Source organism: Engraulis encrasicolus, chromosome 8 (genome assembly GCF_034702125.1).
Source record: "Engraulis encrasicolus isolate BLACKSEA-1 chromosome 8, IST_EnEncr_1.0, whole genome shotgun sequence".
Lineage (NCBI taxonomy): Eukaryota > Metazoa > Chordata > Actinopteri > Clupeiformes > Engraulidae > Engraulis > Engraulis encrasicolus.
In genome coordinates, this window is record NC_085864.1 from 14,839,987 (window position 1) to 14,861,490 (window position 21,504).

Consider the following 21,504-nt stretch of genomic DNA (forward strand, 5'->3'; position numbering starts at 1 on the left):
AAGATACTAGCGATATTATAGAGTAGAGTAGAGTAGAGTAGAGTATCATTTATTGATCCCAGGTGGAAATTAAGTAAGTGTCCAGTAGCATACATACATAAACACAGAAGACATAAGACACTAGACATTACATTAGACATATACTGTGAAAAGTGTTCTTCATATTCAAAAAGTAAAAAGTTCACAATGGATCAGTGAAATTGAAAAAAGTGAACATGCAGATGTTGTTTGATGGTCCTTTGTAAGGAAGCTACTTACCATGGATGAAAAGGTCAGAATGATAAAATGTTAACCTTGAGAATGGACTGGACTTCATGGAACACTGATGCTCTCTACAGGAGAGGAGAGAGAAGGCAACTTCTTAACGAAGGATGTGTGTCCCTTGGACTTCAAGCGGCGGTACACAAAGCGTTTAAAATCATTGTCATACTTGACCACAAACTTGAACAATATTTGTAAGGTTTGCACATTTTTTCTCTTTCATCTGACTTTTGGCTTTTTTGATCTTTCAGCTGACGACAACAACATCTTGATCTTGAGAAAAATATAGGCCGAGTAGATGCAAGGTCCCTCAGGTCAGTAGGCTATGTTATAAATATACTACTTACCTATTGTTCAGTAGCCTATGCATGTCCTTCTGAGAAGGTGTCATTTGCAAACTACAATCTTATAATTGGCCACAAGATGGCGCACAGCACTAATGTCCGCGACCCTTGCGTCCAAAGCGTGATTGGGTAACCAAGGTTACATTGGTAAAGCATTGTACAACAATTAACCCTGGCCGTGATGTTATAACTGTCATTCCCCTATAACCCAAATCCTCAAACAATACAAGGTAGGCTAATTTGTCTCATATAATTAACCAGACCACCCATTCACAGTTGGATTCTCTGTCTTGCTCATGCTCAAATTCATCTTAACATTTGGCTGTCTGCGCATACTTCAATTCCACTGGCTGTATAAAAACAATTCATTCTGTCCATCAAACACAGAAAGCTCCTGCTCTGTGGTAGGCTGAAAAGAGGCGGGGACTGAGGAGTGTGACTGACAAAAACAACATGACGCGAGAAGCGCGTATTTGTCTAGCCGCACCTCTCCATAGTAGGGCGGGGAATCGGTTGTTGGCTTTGGTAATGGCGAAAAGTTACACAAGCGAACACATCGGGTTTTGTAATATAAGCGTGTGCGATTGACTCTGACATATCAAAGGTGTCAGGTCCTCTGGATTCATTATTAGCTTCTCTGGGCAACGTGGCACGAGCTGCTACGGAGCAGATCTTTGTTCTATTTTGCTCAATAACATTAAATACGGCTCCATCTTCTGAAATAAAGGAATTTCTGATATTTCATTTTTATTGGAAATAATTCAATATTGCAATCGCATTCACGCTGGACTTTAAGATAACCACGTAGGGCACAACAAGAATCTGCCTGCCTTCCTTGAATTTTGCAAGTTTAAGAAGCGCGCGACTTTTTGAAGCTCCTGGTTCACCCGCGTATTTGAGGAGGTTGGGGAGAAGAAGAGGAAGATATGGATTTGTCTTCGGTCATCTTGACAACTGGAAGCTCGGCGTGCTTCTTTAAACTAGTCAACTGTGGAATTAACAAACTCTCAAAGCCGGAGAGCGCGTCCAGAAACGTGTGGAAATGGAGAAACATCGCCACATCTTTCGTCCACAGTCTCATAACAGGGATATGGGCTCTGCTTTGGTGAGATGTATATCCGTTTGGTTTGTTTGTCACCTATTGTCCTCATATAGGCCTATACCCTTTGGTGGATATATAGCCTACGTTATTCAACTCCGTTAGTTCTGTTAATCATGAATTGACTTGGCTGCTAGTGCACAGACGAATCCACTAGGCTACAATTTGACTATCAACATTGCTACCTGAGTTGTAAGGTGATGTGCGCTGCCACCAAAGTCATGCTTGGTGAAACCGTGTGATACACCATATTAAGCATAGGCCTATCTGAATCATTTTGTGTAAACTTTTCCATGTGTATAATAATCTCTCTCTGATAATATCACATATTATGTATCAGGCATCCCACACATCATCTACAACCTGCTGTGGCCAAACTGACAAAAATACCGAAATATTTCAGGTGGAAATGTCTTCCCCAAACGTGACTTGACTACATGTTTTGTTTATTCTTTTACTCTTCATATAGCTTTTACGTGCACCCACAGATGGCAGAGGACCTTATTTCCACATACTCCGTCTTCTCACACGCTTTGGTTTCTGTATCCATTGGTAAGTGGGCGGGGATGGCTAGAGAATTTAGGAGGGGGTGTGCATGGGGCTCTCTTGTTCATTGTTGCATGCGTTGGAAGCTCGTGGTTATTGCCACTATTCATTCTTGGGCCACGTGACCAAAATACAGAATATTTTACTCGAATGCTGTGTGATGCTCCTCGAAGTACTGATCTCTTGAAAGGATGCAGGTGCCCCACATAGCAGCGCTAGTTTCAACATTAAACTGCTGAGGAATAAACTTTCCTTAATGAAGAATACCTTCCCTATCATTTTCCAGAAATCATTGAGAATTCAAAGTAATGTATAAACATCTATTTTTCTGTAAATGCCTTTTCATTAGGCTACTCTATATATTCAGTGATGCAATAGTTTAAATGCCCCCTGACGCAATCAAAAAAAAAATCCAAAAGAATAATCCAGCATGTGGCTAATTAATCGAATGCGGAGTGTCTGGGTGCTTTCTTGAATTCCTTGCATGTTTTAAGTTCTTGGTGGAATCCCACCCCTGTACGTCTTGGTGGTGGCAGCAGCAGCAGCACTGGATACTGTATCAATGGCCGGCTTTATGGTCCAGTCCCAGGCACCAAACCTACCCACGCGTCACGTGACCAAAGCCAAGGAAAAGAAAAGAAAAGCCTAGTGCCCCTCTAGACAGACACGTTTTATTTTTCCACTTCCGAAAGCCTGAAATGCTGTTTACCACTGTATTGGACAGACTGTGCATATCAGCCACCATTGAACATTAGTGTGGCACTGCCTGATAAAATGTCAGGCATCAGGACAAGTGACTGACAGCCTCAATATTTGCATATCAACAGTACTCTCTATTGTTGAGACATTCAATGTAAATCACTTTAAGGATATTCGTACACCTAAATGCTCTATACACACATGTGTTATAGTCAATACAAATGCTGGAGAGACCAGCTGTAGATAAACTCTTCTATCTTGACATGCAAATCTGGAAGGCAGAAAGACTGAGAGGCTCCTAAGTAAGAAGTCTGTATGGCCAATGTTAGTGAAATTGTAAAGGAAACCTTTAGAAGCAACAGCTTGCAGCCTTGACAATTCCCCAGTGTGCCTTCGCCATGTGGATGAGAAGAAACAAAACACACAACAAACGAGCGTGTAGTGCCATGTTCGTCGTCTTTAGTTCGTTTCCTCCATCTTGCAACGCTGTTTCCATGGTGACCCTGATAGCAGACGGATATAAATAGCATTCTGGCACTGACATCTCACTAACCATCGGCACATGTTGTCATGGTAGCTGATGATGTGCCAAAAAGTGGGCCACTACATCTTCCACTGTTGTCTCTCCAGGATGTCTTTGAAGGTGCAAAGGGGGGGTTCAGGTCCAGGTCCAGGGCACAGAGACCACAACCTTGTTCCTGTGCAGGCGTTCTGATTTTGTTTTCACAGAATAACTAAAATGACAACTTTTAATAGGTTTTAATGAAATGCATAGACCAAGTCACAGACCTGTATACAGTAGATATAACTGGATACAAAGGAATATTCTAGGTCTGTGGCATGGCAATGGCACTGTGGTGGCCCACTGTGACAAAATCTGCAGTACATAGGCCTAACAGAGACCTTAACATATCTCCAGAGACCCTCACATATCACTATGTCTGTTGCACAGGTTATTTCATCTACGACTTCCTTGACATGGTGCTAAACCAGAAGATCAGCCAATCATGGGAGCTGCTTTTCCATCACGCTGTGGTGAGTAAATGGCCTTTCTCGCAATGACGTCAAACGAGTTCCGCTTTGAAGCGAAACGGGTATGACTGCCGGTTTCACACATGTGAGAAAGGTGGGATGATCTGTGGGGAGTGGGGAGTATACCCTAGCCTGGCGACGCCATCCTATGTACTCCACCCAAAGATTTTGGCTCCGCACCTAGTATGGCGAAAGCCTCTTAGTTCGGTTCGCTCACTGTTTAGCCAATCAGCAAACTGTTGAGAGCACTTGGTGACTCAGAACTCACCCGCGAAGTCCGTTACTAATTGGTTAAGGTAACACTATTCACACTTTTGTTTTGTTATTTGTATGCTTTTGCGACACTATATCGTAATAGTTATGCTAATAAAGTACAATATGAGTTTTAATTTGAATTCGGAACTCCAATGAATTTAAATGGAAGAGTAAGATCAGACCATCTCCCACCCTCCATGGATACGAATTCCTCTTAGCTTTTGCCAGACTGTTTAACGGACTCAACAGTCGGCTTTCGCTCAGGCTAAGTAACCCCCCCTCTTCAATATGCTCATTAGACAGGAGACTGACAGCCTACTAGAAAGTCATTGACCCATAAGCATCAGGGTGTGGTGTGGTGCGCGTAGTGCGAGGCATCTCTAGCTTGCATTGACACCTCCGTGTGAATGAGAGACGCACTGGGGGATTCCTACAGCGAGCCAGAGACATGACTCATTAAGTGAGCAGCCCACTTCAACACATGTACTGTGTTAAAAATGTGTCGTGTGCATCTGTTGTTGATTTACACTGGCTTGCTTTAAATGAGCGTGTAAGCAATAGCTTTGAATCCTCTTTTGGTAGGTCAGACAGAGGTTAGATGTTAGACTCTTTACTCAAAGCGCTAGCTCGGATTAAGTAAGGCAAAGAATGGTAATCTCTTTGAGATTTTCAACATGTAAACTCTTCTGATAGACATAGTCCTTAACAACAATCAAGTCCAAAAAAGAAACAAACCCAGTCATTCATGAATTAGTAAATTAGCTGGTAAGCCATCAGAGTGTTTGTCCAAAGAACAAGAACGGCATTTATATAACAAAGGCTAGTAACTCCACAAACTTTGTTTGAATAGAGAACGGACTGTGTTCTTGAAACTTAAAAGACGAATCCTGATCAACACAGACGCAGTCTTTCTGGTTCTCTAAGTGGTGCTCCACATACCAAGGGACTGGACTAACATTTAGTTGGCCACGGATTAAAGAACTAGAAAAAACTGCAAGTGTGTTTTGTTGCTTCGGATTTTCTCCTCCGTTTCAACAATTAGGTAAGACTGCTGATGGCGTTTGTTCAAAAGACACCTGCCAACTTTTACACAACACTGACGTTATTCAGGTGACACTGACCACCAGGCTGTGTAACTGTACCTGTTACTTAAGTGACCTACGGCCGTTTATGACCACCTCTCTGACTCTTATGTATGAACGAAGGGCTAAGGCCACAGTACCAGGTTATCAAACCACCCACCCACACTATAATTACCACACCCAAGGTATGCATTATGTCACTTAAAGCAATAGGCAAATAAGTTTCATTGGTTGATGGTGAGGTTTGGAAGTGGAGGTGTCCCTCTTTCAGAACTAAGGCTGCCTGGTTCTCCAAATGAACTTAAATGTGCACTGTGTAATATTTTTAGTAGTTTATTTCCAGAATTCATGCTGCCCATTCACACATGTTACTTTTTTCATGAATACTTACCACCACCATGAAATTCTAAGTATTCATAATGACATGGCATAATGACATTATGGCAATAGGCAGCACAGTTTCAGTGTAGTTGAAATACCTGTTCTGGCCATAATCCTATACAAAGTGGTTATGGCCCATGAGGGAATCGTCCAGGAGTGCAATTGTCCCCCCTTTCACCCTTTGTGAAGCCGACCCTCTAAACATCATCCGTGCACTGGCGGCTGCGTCACCTTGGGGCTTAACTATAAAAGGCAGCACACTGCAGTTTAGACTTTTTACATAGATGCAAACATAAACTAACTTTTCGATGTTCACAACAGCTTCTTCAGAATCAGCTGTAAGACTGAGACAAGAGACTGCCTACTCCTCCAAATGAACTTAATGTCATTATAGCCAGTGAAAGGGCAGCAAAGCGAGTGCAGAAGTCCCTCTCAGTCTGTTGGAAGTTTTTGAACTACTTACAGCAGGGTAGAGTTGCTTCAACTCTAAAGCCGGTTTACTTTGCCTTTGAAATGTCATGTCTCCAGTCAACAAAGATGCCTGACTGATGGTGTCAGTCAACTTGCATTCAGATGAACAGTGTGTGTGTGTGTGTGTGCGTGTGTGCGTGTGTGCGTGTGTGCGTGTGTGCGTGTGCGTGTGTGTGTGTGCGTGTGTGCGTGTGTGCGTGTGTGCGTGTGTGCGTGTGCGTGTGTCCTTCAGCTGAGTGAGTCTTAATGTGTTAATGGACAGATTAGAGGAAGTTGGACGTTGTTGGTAGTGGCTTGGTCCCAGATGGACCCCAGGAGTGTTTTTGCCAAAAATGTCACATGGAGGGGTTTGGCTAGCTGTTGACGTCAGTGCTGGGTCCTGTGTCAAACAAGAGAGAGAGAGAGAGGGCACAGACAGGCCTCCTCTGTGCTTTTTTTGCTTGTTGCCCATCCAGGACCTCTAAAAGCCTTGGCCAGGCCTGGGACAAAGTCATGTGAAAGACCCATCCACCCAATGCATACAATGTAATGAGGACTCAATTCTGGGGCCCCCGTCTCACTGGACTCAGGACAACAGACCCCTTTGTCCCCCCTGTCAGCTTCCCTGTGCCCACCAAAACACCCCCTCCCCCTTCCTCCATCACCCTCCTCCTCCTCTCCTCCTCCTCCTCCATCACCCTCCTCCTCCTCCTCCTCTTCCTCCTCCTCCTCCTTTTCCTCCACCTCCTCCTCCTCCTCCTCCTCCTCCATCACCCTCCTCCTCCTCCTCCTCTTCCTCCTCCTCCTCCTCTTCCTCCTCCTCCACTCCTCCTTCCTCTGGACCCCCTATTCATCGTAAGTGGCCCTTCTTAGAACTGCCAGACCCTCTCCTCTGGTAGTGTGAGAAACTTTGCATCTCTCTCTCTCTCTTTCTCTCTTTCTCTCTCTCTCTCTCTCTCTCTCTCTCTCTCTCTCTCTCTCTCTCTCTCTCTCGTCTTTTGTCTTTTGTTGCCCGCCCCCAACCTTTTCTCGTTGTGTTGTTTTTTCTTATCCTACCGCTTCCTGCAGTCCTGTTGCTGTGATAGTAAACTGTTTTTCTTGTCTTTCAAACGTGGCAAAAGTACAATAAACAAGGAAGTGATGCTTGAAGTACATGGAAACATCCTATTGTATTGTTTTGAAAAATGGTACTAGCAAAGGCAGTGAAAAGGAGGTGATTTTCTTTTCTTTCCACCCACCGTACTTTTACTCCAGTTGTAATCCATCACTGTTGACAACTATGATCCACAAAGCAAAGACAGAAACTAAAAACTTTGCCATGATGAAAGCCAAGCATGGCCGGAGTGTGGTGGCAGTATTTAACAATTAAGAATGTTAAATCTTATTTGTAACATTTTTAGCTGCAGAACTTTTGGGACTTTGGTCATAGCAGTAAATATTAGTTTATTATTAAGTAAATAAATATTCATGAAAAGACCAAAGTTGGCAATAGACAGCACTCTTTCAATGAGCAGCATTGCTGCAATGCCTTCGGCCACCATCCTACACTTCACCTTTTAAAGTTTTTTACGATGTTGGAGAGTGTGTTATTTGCACTCTTAAACTTTGGCCGCTCTGCTTTTTTACCAGAGCACCTCCAGAACGATGTTTTGATGAATGCTGCAAGCAGCCAGCCCTCCAAACCCCATTCCTTCGCGATGGCAATGGCAAAAACTCTGGAGCTGGGGTGCAGGCAATACAGAGAAGGATCACGTGTCCTTGTCTGTGGAAACGTTTTTCCAGCTCCACTGCTGCCTGCGATGCAGGGCTATGCTGCCTGCTGCCTAAAGGTTTTCGGCAGAAACTTATGGGGTGCTGGCCACTTGCCAAGCGCAGAAGAGAGACCCTCTTATCCTACCCACCCCCCCTCCAGCTTCGGGAGGGGAAGGAACTCCCACTGTCTGGGACAAAAATAGTGGTCGATAGCTTCCACTTCTAGAAAAGGGCCTGTGTGTGCGTGCGTGCGTGCGTGCGTGCGTGCGTGCGTGCGTGTGTGTGTGGGACAAAGAGAGGGTGTCCTTGTGTGCGTATGTGTGTGTGTGTCCGTGCATGTGTGTCCGTGCATGTCTGCCTCTCTATCTCTGAGTGTGTATACTGGGGGGGGGGACTTCGAGGGGTAAGCCTATAGAGAAGAGAAATTCAAACACTTTCTGTTCAGGCTACCATTTCAAACAGCCTGCATGTGGGCAACCTCATCCACAGGGAAGCTTAGTAGTGGCGAAGAGCCTGTCAGCCTGATGTAGCCTCTATAGTGTTATTGTAGAGTGGCCCCTTTTAGCTGAAGCCATGGAAAAAGGGGCATTTACGCATTTCTAGAAGGGGGAAAAAAGAAAGGGAAAAAAAACCCGTCAAAAACATTGCCTGAACCAGTTGGCAAGTATGTTTGGAAATATCAAGGTTTTTAGTGTTGGGGATAGCCGCAGCACACGACACAGCAGAATAAATATATTGGTCTCCTTGGATGAATTTGCGAGGGAGGAAAATGACTACCAACGAAAAAAAACCCCTCCTGCTGCATATCTGAGGTAAAGCGAAAAAATGTGCGTACATCTATTTTGCCAAGTATGTTTTGCGAGATGTTTGTAAGTGTTTCTCTGGGCTGACTGGAATGACTGTCATCTTCCTCTCATTAAGGAGAATTGAGTTTTCTCATTTAATCGGCCCCTTGACTGTGAGTGGCAAAGGAGGGTCATCACGCGCTTTGAGTAGACTACGCTACACATACACACACACTTTCTCTTTCTCTCTTTCTGTCTCTCGATCTCACGATCTCATTCTCTCTCTCTCTCTCTCTCTCTCTCTCTCTCTCTCTCTCTCTCTCTCTCTCTCTCTGTTGCTGTCTCTGTTGCTGTCTCTGTCGCTTTCTCTGTCTCTCTCTCTCTCTCTCTCTCTCTCTCTCTCTCTCTCTCTCTCTCTCTCTCTCTCTCTCTCTCTCTCTTTCTCTCTCTCTCTCTCTCTCCCTCACCATCCAGCTACTCTTCCTCCCTGAAGACACACATATATCGAGATGAGTAGACGTAGGCCGCTCCCCTGCTGCTCGTAAAGCCCAATCTGCGGATATTAAGGGAGCAGCATTCCTCAACGGAGAAGTGACGTGAACAGGCAGGCAGGGCAACAAGACTGCAGTCAGGTCAGGAGCCCAAGTTCGTCCAGCACTGTGACGGCATCAGCACCCACCTAGGATGAGTGAGTCAGATGGATGCCCAGGTCAGTCGGAGGTCGAGACCGCGGCAGCCCTTTTTTACTTTAAGTGTTTCCAAATCCGAAGTGAATGAATGTTTCACTTGTTCACAACAGTAGTGCACTCCATAGGATGCGAGGTGGCATTGTTTTGTCTCCTACATGGCACACTTTGCTGTGAACAAGTGAATATCAAGTGGTGCCCGTAGATAGTTTGTTAGTCAAGGTGTGTGAGTGGTTGGCTGGTGATGGTCAGAGACATATGACCATCATCATCAGAAAGGTTATGTTGTGCTGTTACATGAAAAGTGAAATTATTGTAAAGCAATTTTTTAAATTACATTCACAATACAAAATCACAACATGAAACCCTTATATAATTTGTGTTAAGCAACTTTCAAAATTACATTCACAATACAAAATCTTTTCAAGGGACTTAGTGAAGATGGGTAGGTGATTGTTGCCATTGTGGCCGCCTTAACTGTTAAGTGCAGTGGGAAACCCTGATATTTAGCCATGGCCTGCTGTCTGCCCCTGTCACACCCCTCTCACTGTATCCACAGTCAAGGCTATTACCAGGAAAAAAACGGATGCAAACCTGATAGGTCTTCTCCACTATCAGGCTTCTCCCACTCCTCTTCTGGGCTCCCCTATCACCAACCATCCACTCTACTGAGACCCAACCCTCAACCACCCCCAACCCCCAACCCCCAACCTCCAACCTCTACCCTTCTTTTGGTCTCCCCCATAGTCATATATAGACATACAAAATGAACTGTACATCTGGTCTCTCCTATCACTATTACCCTGTTACCGAAAATAAATACACACTACTGGTGCCCAACATGCATTCAACTGGTACCCAACTCTCCACCACCTCGACCCCCGACGGCTACACCATGAGATCCTCCAAGAACACAAACCAGGATTACCCCCTGCACTTTAGGCCTATCTAACATTTCCTTACAAAACATGTCATATTTCATACGAAACTAACTGCATAACATTAAAATGATGTCTAGAACCGTACACGATGGCCACAAGGCATACTGTAGTTTCCCCACCGCTGCCCTACACATAGTCTTCTATTGTGATAGTCATCCAGTTTGTATACCTTAAGTACATATCCACTCTCCTGCCTGCTTCTAGTCTCCAACCCACCACACCACCGCACCAACACCACCCACGCCCACTCGTGTCCCCAATCACCAAACGTCCCCTCCTCTACTAAATCCTGCCTGCTCCTCGTCGTCAGCACAACACACTACCACACCACTCCCTCCTCCGGCCCCCATGTGACCCTTAGTTGTGTAGGGGGAGTATGCTTGCGGCCACTTATGGCAGCAGAGCAGCAATCCAGGCATGGCCATTTCCTTACACAAACTTCCACTTGTTTTGTTTGTGTGTGTGTGTGTGTGTGTGTGTGTGTGTGTGTGTGTGTGTGTGTGTGTGTGTGTGTGTGTGTGTGTGTGTGTGTGTGTGTGTGTGTGTGTGTGTGTGTGTGTGTGTGTGTGTGTGTGTGTGTGTGTGTGGTTTTTTTTCTTGGAAAACCCATGTAGGCGAACCAAGCTGCTGACCTGCCTGGTGTAGAGAATGAAAGCTGTAGACAGACAAACATGCATTGCATGCTGAACATCACATGTTTTACACGTATACGTATTTCGTACATGCTCCATCCATACATACTTTGTATGACTCTAAGGAACGTCTGTCTGCAAACATGTCTTGTCTGAGAACCAGGGCTGACTGTCTACGTAAATGGCAGAATTTTGGCTAGGGGCATAACTTGGATCAGGTGTCCATCATCAGTGACAGAGCCTTTCATGTAGCTGCTCCATTCCTTTGGACCCATCCAGATTGTAGAGAACAGATGCTTTATGTATCGCGAAGACCATGACACAGTTCAGCATATACCCAGTACTGTATTTAACATATCAGGTGTTCATGACTGTTTTGAAAGGCACATGGCACAAATATAATAATATTATTGTTCCATACTGTATCAAATTATGACACACATACTGTACATCCCATATACATACATACATACATTCTTCTGGCAGACAGGGTTCTGTCAAGAAAGAGCTTTATCCCCCTTTACCCCTCGGTGCGTATGAATCCAGACTGTAAATATATTATTGTCACATATTTGCCATTATTATATACATGTGTCCCACACATGTACGTCGATGCTTGTAGCAGAGAGGGAAGTGCTAGCAAGAGAGTGCCTTATTCCCATCTCGCCCCCTATATGAATGAATCCAGACTGCAACGTGGCCATCTGGTCTCCATATGTCCCCTCTGTATGTGTACGTGAAGATGTGGGGAAACCTCATGGAGACCTCCTCAACAGCAATTTCATCGCCCCCTCCCCTCCCCAGCTCTGAATGTGATCTTGTATGCACATGAAAGACTTTCTCCCTCTCTCTTTTGCTCTCTCTCTCTCTCTCTCTCTATCTCTATCTCTATCTCTATCCCTCTCCCTCTCCCTCTCTTTCTCTCTCTCTTTCACACTTTCTCTCTCTGCCTAAATAATGAATGACTCAAGTACAAACTATTAAAGTAGATAAATGTCTCAAGCTACTCAGCTATGAACATCATCATGCACATGAAAGACTCTCACACACTCACTCACTCACTCACTCACTCACTCTCTCACACACTCACTCTCTCTCTCTCTCACACACGCACACGCACACGCACACACACACACACACACACACACACACACACACACACACACACACACATACACACACACACACACACACACACACGCACACGCACACGCACACACACACACACACACACACACACTCTTACTCTCTGTCCTCACCCAAGCCATCAAATACCAAGTATATTGAACAATAAATCTGTAAGCCAACTCTGAACCTCATTATACACATGAAAGACTCTCGCTTTAAGTACCATTTCAACACTCTCACTCTCTTGCCTGCATAACTTACTCAACTCATCAAATACTAACTTTCTTGAAGAGCAAATCTGTGTGGTAAACTCCTCCCCTTCCTAAACCACATCATGTACATGAAAGACTCTCTCTTTGTTTCGTCTGTCACACAGTCTGCCTGCCTAATTAACTTCACTAATGAAATGCAACATAAATGCACATATATGACTACCATAGATGGTTTGTTGTTGTTTATAAACGCAGTGTTTTGAGGAGGGACAAGACACTGGCAGCCAACCACATGAGTTCATTTTTTGACAGACAGCGGTTTCCAACAATCAGAGGTTGAGTTGTGCACAGCTAAGGGTCGCGCAGCCAGGGGAAAACAAAAATTTAGAACTCATGTATACTACTACTGGATGCATGCACTCTGTGTCAACTCTGAATCTCTATCATCCAACCTACCACCTTTTTTGCAAGCACCTCACACACACACACGTGCACACACACACGTGCACACACACACACACACACACACACACACACACACACACACACACACACACACACGGTATGGAGCTGTCGGTGCCACTCCAAAGCAACCCCACCCTACCCCACCGCCCTCTGAACACAGAACAATGCACTCCTTGCCTCACCCACTCAGCCTGTCGTCATATTTGACAAACAGCCTTTTAGGTGTTGCTGTTCTCGTTCAGAGGTGTGACTTTGCCTTGCAGAGTTGTGATGGATTGGAAAGACTGGTTAGCCTACAAGCAAATAGAAAATTGTGAGGGGAGGATCGGGAGATGACCTCGGGCCAGAATCAAACCCGCGTCCCAGCTGTAACAGTACAGTACCTAAGCCGTTTGATCAACAGCCAAGACCCGAAAGGCCTGTCGACCTTGTTTCTAATTGGTTGTAATTGATGGCCGGCAGTGTGCCACAGATGTAGCCACTCTAAAGAGGTCAGGCCCCTTCACAGACCATGTTCTCCAGACCATTTACAAGACTCGGCCCTGGGGAAAATAGTGGACGTCTGTTCCTGGGCTCCGACTGAGCTGGACTCCAAATGACCCTTTCCTAGTCATTCTACTGTCTGTGTCTGACCAAGTGTCAGCTGATTGATAGCCAAGTTTCTAAAAAAGACTCCTGTCTGTAGGAAAAATGTCTGGTGCTAAAAATATATTGAGATTCACACATCCCTCATCTCTCTTTTTTTGTTGTGATTGTTTTCATTATTGGTTTCCGCTCTGCAAGAATGAGTTGGTGCTGCTCTCAGGAGCAGTGTGACAGATATTGGTTTTAGTATTTTCTGCCATGCCACGTTTAACAGACATTATAGTAGCGTGTGTGTGTGTGTGTGTGTGTGTGTGTGTGTGTGTGTGTGTGTGTGTGTGTGTGTGTGTGTGTGTGTGTGTGTGTGTGTGTGTGTGTGTGTGTGTGTGTGTGTGTGTGTGTGTGTGTGTGTGTGTGTGTGTGTGTGTGTGTGCGTTTATGTGTGCGTTTATGCATGCTTAGAGAGAACAACCACACCTATCAGGTGTGTTTTTTAGAGTTCATTCACCTTTGCAACAGTGGGAGATTTTACTGAAAGTTCCTGTCCACGTTTGTAACAGTTTCTTGGAATTCAGCCCAGAAATCTTTTTTTTGCTTCAGGTGACAGCTACATATTTTTAAGATCTGGCATTCTAATAGGTGTGGCATCTTGCTTTAAGACTAAGCTGCTTAGATTATAGACACACGTTTATGGAAGTGGACTTTGAATTTCAGGTATCTTTTGAAATGCACATTTTTAGTTACAGTATACCTCATGTCTACTTGTGTGATCCCACAGAAAGCATTTTTTGTGGTGTTTAGTCATTTTACCGATTGCATTGGCATCACAGCGGTGTCAGCCCTACTCCACCCAGTCTTGTGAATCACAACCTCTTGACTTTTTGCTGCTGAGCCAGCTGAATGCCTCATGGATTCCTACCTCCAAACATTTGTGGTTCCCACGGCAACCTGTAGTGTCTATTGGCGTGAGCACAAACACTGCCTTGTTGACTAAACGCCCAATGAAAAGCACTCTTATATCAGTCACGTTATCGTGATTTCTCGTGATCTCGTTCGATTTCTCGTGATCATTCTCCCCCCTCATAAATGTTAATTTCGGACTTTCTGTAAAGTATTTCTGCAAAGTATCTCCTCCCTGCTGTACTAATTCAACACAAATGTAATTTGTTTTATGTTCAGGGAAACACTAAGCGATTGCTCAAATACTCAATGCTTAATATGTGAATCTTAGTGGGCTCAAATCACTGTTTTCACCTGGAAACCTGAGCTAATGAACAATAAAACGTCAATCTGTACGTATAGTTGCCTGTTAAATCGTTTTATAGTATGTGCGTTGGGTCAGTATTTAACCCCCTGCATGATCTTCCCGGTCCCTTATCCGCTAGGATCTGAGAGGGTTGTTTGTTTTGGTTGTGTGAACTTCCTCTTCTGTGGGGTGCTATAAAGCAGTTGTGTGTCCGGAGTGCTTTTATTGCCAGTCCATCCTTTAAGCAACAGGTCTATTATTGACGATTGTACGATTGTATAAGGCAACAGTGGGCCTCCTCTCTCTCTCTCTCTCTCTCTCTCTCTCTCTCTCTCTCTCTCTCTCTCTCTCTCTCTCTCTCTCTCTCTCTCTCTCTCTCTCTCTCTCTCTCGTTTTCTATCTGTACACAATATTTCTATTTATCCTCTCATATCTCTCTTGCTCCATCACCCCTCTTTGTCACCTTCTTTCTAACATCCCTTCTCTCTCTCTCTCTCTCTCTCTCTCTCCCTCCCTCTCTCTCTCTCTCTCTCTCTCTCTCTCTCTCCCTCCCTCTCTCCACCCTCTTTCTATCGATCATCTCTTATCTCCTTTTATCACCCTTGTTTCTCACTCTTTATCTAACCTCTCTCTCTATCTCCATCTATCCTCATTCCATCTCTGTCTCTCTATCTACCTCTCTCTCTCTCTGCCCATCCATAGACTATATTGTCCTTATTCTCTCTCTCCCTCTCTCCTCTCACTGGTGTACTTTGACCACCACAGTGTTTGTGTAAATGGTTCCACCAGGCTATCCATCATGGCCATAGATGGCTGCTGGAGAGTTGAGGGGAAGGGCAGGAAGTTTACTCTACACTTCATGCGGTGCCCATTTAGCCCTCAATGCCATCTCTCTCTCTCTCTCTCTCGCTCTCTCTCTCGCTCTCTCTCTCTCTCTCTCTCTCTCTCTCTTTCTTTCTCTCTCTCCACTTTGCCTCTACCATTTGGGAATCTCTGTCCGCCTCAAGTTACATGTGGCGATCGATGGAGCATACCAGTCGTTAACCACGTGTATTGGTTTGCTTTTTTCCTCCTTTCTTTAATTCAACTGATTCTGTGGGAAAGCCAAGTTGCTTTCAGCAAAATCCCCCCACCCCATGGGTGTAATAGTAAAATAGGAGGGGTAGAAAATTATTGTGGACATCGCTTTGAGACATGCATGCTGTTAAAAGTTAAAATTACATCTGTGGTTTTTAATAGCCTTCCCTTCCACTATGCATGAATTAGTTATTAGTGTGTGGCAAACACCTACTCATTAACCTGTTCTATTTCATTTTTTTCTTCCTCTATAATCGAACTGGTTCTGTGGGAATCCTCAGTCATTGCATCAGTATCGGTTCTCAAAACAGGTTGTGCGAAGAGGCCAAACATTTCCAAAGACATCCTCATGTCAAAGGCATGCACTTACAATGAGTGCACACTACAGTATGTATCACTGAATGTGAACAGTTTTTTTCCCCCTTGCCAGACCATCTCGGTGAGCTTCAGCTAGTAGTGGGTCCCTGGAGAAGTCAACACCCTTCTTCCCACACAGTCACACATGGGGGCTACTACTACTACTACGAGGAGTTTTGTCAAGCTTTCTCAAACTTTTTCAGACCGAGGACCACTTTGTCCTACCAAAATATGTTTAGGGACCACCTGTCAACTGAACTGGTAGTTCATGGGTGCTATTTCACACTACAATGTAGATGCAGATCACTTACTTTTCATTCACACTACAGGCCTATCTTATTGTTGGGAAAATATGAGTAGGCCTACAGCTTTGTATATAATGTTACAAATATAGCCTACTGCTAGCTTGTCTTGGAAAAGTAGAAATCCCCTTGAGGACAACCTGAGCTCTGTTGTGGACCGCACTTTGAGAATCACTGCCCTACCGTAATCACCTCCTTGCAAGCTTGCAAGTGTTAGTGTAGGGATCGTCAGCAAACATTTTTCCATGCTTATTGCTCACTCCAGCTCACCCTCCCACAAACACCCATAGTAACACCCATGGTCTTGCTCCATCTGCTGCCTGGCTAAGGATAACCAGTGTGTGTGTGTGTGTTTGCGTGCGTGCGTGCGTGCGTGCGTGCGCGCGTGCGTGCGTGCGTGCGCGCGTGTGCGTGCTTGTGCGCGTGTGCGTGCTTGTGCGTGCGTGCGTGCGTGCGTGCTTACGTGCGTGACATGTGTGCATACTTTTATGTACATCACAATGTGTGTGTGTGTGTGTGTGTGTGTGTGTGTGTGTGTGTGTGTGTGTGTGTGTGTGTGTGTGTGTGTGTGTGTGTGTGTGTGTGTGTGTGTGTGTGTGTGTGTGTGTGTGTGTGTGTGTGTGTGTGTGTGTGTGTGTGTGTGTGTGTGTGCGCCTGCATGTGTGCGTGTTTGTGTCTGCAAGGTTTCCTCCTCCTCCTAGCTATCCTTGTTGAGGTGCTGGGCGTTAGGTTATGGCGTATGGTGTGTTTCCCCCTAACAACCTGTGAGTGTTTGGTGCTTTGTTATGCTGTGTGTTGTGGGTGCGTGTATGCGTGTTAGTGTCCGGATGAGTGATGCCGTGTTTGTTATATTTAGTGTGTTAGGAATGTGGAAGGTGGCCGTGGCCAGGCCCTGTGTGTTTATGTTAGCCTGGCAGCCCCTGGCTTAAGCTTTAGCTCAGCAACCACCCCCTGGCCTCTCCTGGGAGGGAGCCAAACCTGTTGTTGTAGTGTGTGCGTGTGCATACGTGTGCGTGTGCGTGCGTGTGTGAACGAGCAAGAGATTCAGAGAGCCAGGGACAGTGCGTGTCTACATATATGTGAGGGTGCATACAGTGTACGTGTAGGTATGCATGCATAGACTGTAAATGGGTCTGTGTCTGTCTCTGTGTACTTGTATACATAACCACACTCACAATGTGTGTGTGCATACATAGTGTGTGTGTGTGTGTGTGTGTGTGTGTGTGTGTGTGTGTGTGTGTGTGTGTGTGTGTGTGTGTGTGTGTGTGTGTGTGTGTGTGTGTGTGTGTGTGTGTGTGTGTGTGCGCGTGTGCGCGCGCGCGCGTGTCCACGAGGGTGTATGCATAGGCTGTGTGTGGTGCTTGAGATGGCGCAGATGATGCCTCCTCCCTACACACACACACACACACACACACACACACACACACACACACACACACACACACACACACACACACACACACACACACACACACACACTGCATTGGCACCAGCCCATGTTTATTCTCACCTGTTGCCGGCCCCTTCACCGCTGACAGGTTAAGATTAGGGATGGCGAAAATTGAAAACACTCTTAACCGGTTACCGAGACTCATTAACCGGTGGTTAACCGGTAATCTTAAATTTTAAAACGTCTGCGTGCCTGATATGCACAGCACTGATTTTTTCATTTTTATTTTTCACATAAGCCTTTTTTTGCTGCGCAGACAGGACCTGCCATGTTCAGACATTGTTGCCAGATGGAAAATGCTGAATTATCATACTAAAATCTCAAAATGATCGTTTTTTGGGAGGAAATTATTATTATAATTATTAATATTATTACATCTGGTTAACCGATAGCAGAACATTTTAACCGGTTAAAGTTGAACCGGTCGATTACCGGTTAACCGGTTACTGGTTAACATCCCTAGTTAATAGCTCCTTGACTTCCACCACCTCCGCTCTACATATACAGTACCTACCTACTAGGGCTGAAACTATATTATATCGATCTGAGAAATCATGATACTGTATCGTGATGCAGGGAGGCAGTATCATGATATGCCCTTTCAAAGTTTTGTTACCCTTTAGTCCAGAAAACAACCACATGACATGATGTGATCATTATTTTTAAACTTTTGAAGTCTCTTGTAACCTATTCTACCTTTAAAATGTCATAGTTTTTTAATCAGAATTTTATTCTATAATGTTGGCAAATGTTAAAAAAGCAAATTCATTGATTTCCAAATATACATTTTTTAACAATCATGATGTGAATCTAAAAATCATGAATAGAATCGAATCGTGAGTTGAGTGTATCGTTACAGTCCTACTTACCTACCTGCTCGACTGGGCCAACCGGAAGACAAGCCAAGAGGAGGCGAGGCAATTCCCATCCTTCGAGGGTTTTTTTTCTCACACAGACAGTTCTGGGGAACCAGAGCAACTGGTTTCATTGTCTCATGTTCACGTTCAGTGTTGTGCATAGCCATGCTTGTAGCTTACCTTGGGGGCGCTAGACCATGAACTCGGAAATCACCGTAAGGCATACGTGTACGTGCTGTATAACATCAGATGCCTTGCAAACACATTGTTTTCTAGAAATGTTTGCGTTTATTTGGATAGGACGTAGCCTAACTCTCGCCAGACCCTTGTGTATTGCTGCTCAGCTTCTTGAGCTCACACAAGGGTCTGGAGGAATTCGGAGTTGTCCTGCTCCCAAACAGATAGGCAGTAGATAGAACCAACCACTATCGCAGGATTTCCAGAGATCTGACGAAGTCAAAATTGTAGTGTAGTGGAGAAGAGAAAAAACAGTCAGGTTAGAAAGGACGGTCCAGAGATGGAAAGGAAAGTTGTAGGAGAGAGAGTTGGGGAATGTTTGGGAAATGACCCAGGCCGGATACTTACCGTAGTCCCCATGGGTAGTGTTGTCCACACTTGTACATGGTACATGCCTGTTATGCCGGGGACACATGCTCACAAATTTGGCCAAGCAAAGTGAACTTCGCCATTCATTCCTATGAGGGAGGTAAAGGCAAGACAACAGGAGCAAAAGCGACGTGGAAATATTCCACCAAGCTCAATATGAGGAGCGAATTTCACATCAATCAACAACGCAAGTGTTTGATTCTAATTGATGCAATGCAATGACCGTTGAGTTGTCAGAATGGAACACTGAATTTCGCCTCGCTCATCTTGTCTGCATGTGTCTCTGGCGTTAGTATGCTGCACCACAATCACATTCTAAACATGTTCTAAGTCATGCCAGAGGTTTTGAGTTGCCCTTACCAATCATATGCGTATTGTCAGTTGTAATTAATTGTCATAATGTAATATACATAAAATAAAGGTGCATAATTTGCTGTCACTTGGCTAAACTCTGTTGAAATGTAGATAAACGTAATCTAAATATATACGAGCTGGGCAAACGTTTGCGTTTACCCTAACTCCACTAGTGCCCAGCCCACCCACTTACTCACACACCCCCCTCCCCTCCTGTCTCTCTCCACCCCCATCCCTCTTCTCTGGGGATGCTGAAGGAGAGGGAGAGACCCTCACTGAAGCTTTGCGGTGTATCAACATTCACTCTAACTCCACTGCAGCCCTGCACATTCATCCAACCACCCACTCCCCTCTCCCATCCTGTCTCTCTCCAAACCCATCCCTCTTCTCTGGGGACGCTGGAGGAGAGAGAGACCCTCGCTGGTGCCTTGAGTGGTGGTAATTGACCCCACAGGGAGGTGTAATGGGAAACAAACATGCAGGCCTCCAACCAACAGCGTTTATTTTCCCTCCTATTTCGGTCCCCTGGTCTCCCTTAATGCAGGAGGCAACACTAGCAAGCAGTGTTGCCAGATTGGGAGGTTACCTGCCCAATTGGGCAACTTGGGATGGCCATCTACGGGGAAGAATGGGAAAAATTGCCCACTTTTATGCCCATAGAAATTAATGTATTGTAATTTGTTGAAATTGGGCGGAATGTAGCGCATTTTGGCGGTTTTTGATAACCTTTTTGGGGAGGATATGGTCACATACATCTGGCAACACTGCTAGCAAGGGGCCGTTGTAACACAACGGAGGAGTTATTGCATCAACTTTTAACCGTTTGCGCGTGCTTCCAGTTAGCCCTTGCTTTCAAATTCAATGTTTTCAATCCTAACTAATTGACTAACTTGATCTCAACTTTAAAGTCAAGAACCAAACCATTACATTTGCAGTAAAAGTTTAAATGCTTGAAGGTGTGGAATTCTTCTGTTCAGTGTTTCTCACATCAAGCTACTGCAAGTGTTCCATAAGGAATCTTTAGGGGGAAATAAAGAAATAGGTCAGGTCTTGACTTCATGAGTCAGGTCTCATTGGAGGGAAAAAAGAAACCCTCCTTGTTCCATTCCTCCTTGTGACGTTTGCGTTGGGCTGAGGCACAGCTGGATCAGCCAACCACAATCATACTACATGGGACCCAGATGGGGTTGGGGGCTTGGAGATCATGGAGAAACCATCAGAGGACATGTGCTTGTCAACTAAAAACATACAATAGACAATGGAGTTGTAAAACTGTATTGATATTTTTGGTGGACCTTTTTTGGGCCTTTATTGGACAGTATAGCGGGGAGCAGATAGGAAGTGAGTGGGAGAGAAAGAGATGGGAATTTAGGGTTGGGAAATGACCTGTACTGGACTTGACCCCATGTCCTCATTGGCATGTAGCCCATATGTGGTCAGGTGCAATAATGTAATGTGGCAAAGCACCCCAGAACATTACTTTATTTCAATTTCATTTACGTGTACTTGTTTGTCAGGCATCTGTACTCAGGCTTCGAGTTCTTTCCTTTACCAACTTTTTTTTGTTTCCACTCAGGGATCAGAGGGAGGGCCGTGATCTAAGTTCACTGAAAGAATGTGTCCATCATAAAGTAAAACGTACTGTATGTCTAAGGAGAAGAGCCAGACTCTTTTGGGAAACCCATCCGACCATAAATCTGTCCTTGTCCTGCAATTTTATCCCCGGCTGTACCTACAGTAGGTTCAGGCCATGGAAATGGATATGGGGGTAGGGGCTGGTGTTGAACTGAGGTGAAATAATACGTGGGGATATTTTGAAAATGATGGTTGAAGAATGAGGAACAACGATTTATTAGCTCTAAAGGTGCACTGTGTAGGATGGTGGCCAGAGTAGGTGTTGCAACTATGCTGCTCATTGAAACT

The 21,504-nt window shown here is 44.9% G+C and overlaps 1 protein-coding gene across 1 annotated transcript in view; it reads left to right on the forward strand.

Annotated features, from left to right (window-relative positions):
• The first annotated feature begins 1,143 nt into the window (after positions 1-1,143).
• The window catches only part of tlcd2 (TLC domain containing 2), a 35,919-nt gene continuing 15,558 nt past the window's right edge, over positions 1,144-21,504 (forward strand). The window contains exons 1-3 of the mRNA XM_063205032.1: positions 1,144-1,710; positions 2,174-2,256; positions 3,902-3,984. Of these exons, the coding sequence (XP_063061102.1) occupies positions 1,532-1,710; positions 2,174-2,256; positions 3,902-3,984 (345 nt within the window). The 5' untranslated portion in view covers positions 1,144-1,531. The remainder of the gene's footprint in view (positions 1,711-2,173; positions 2,257-3,901; positions 3,985-21,504) is intronic.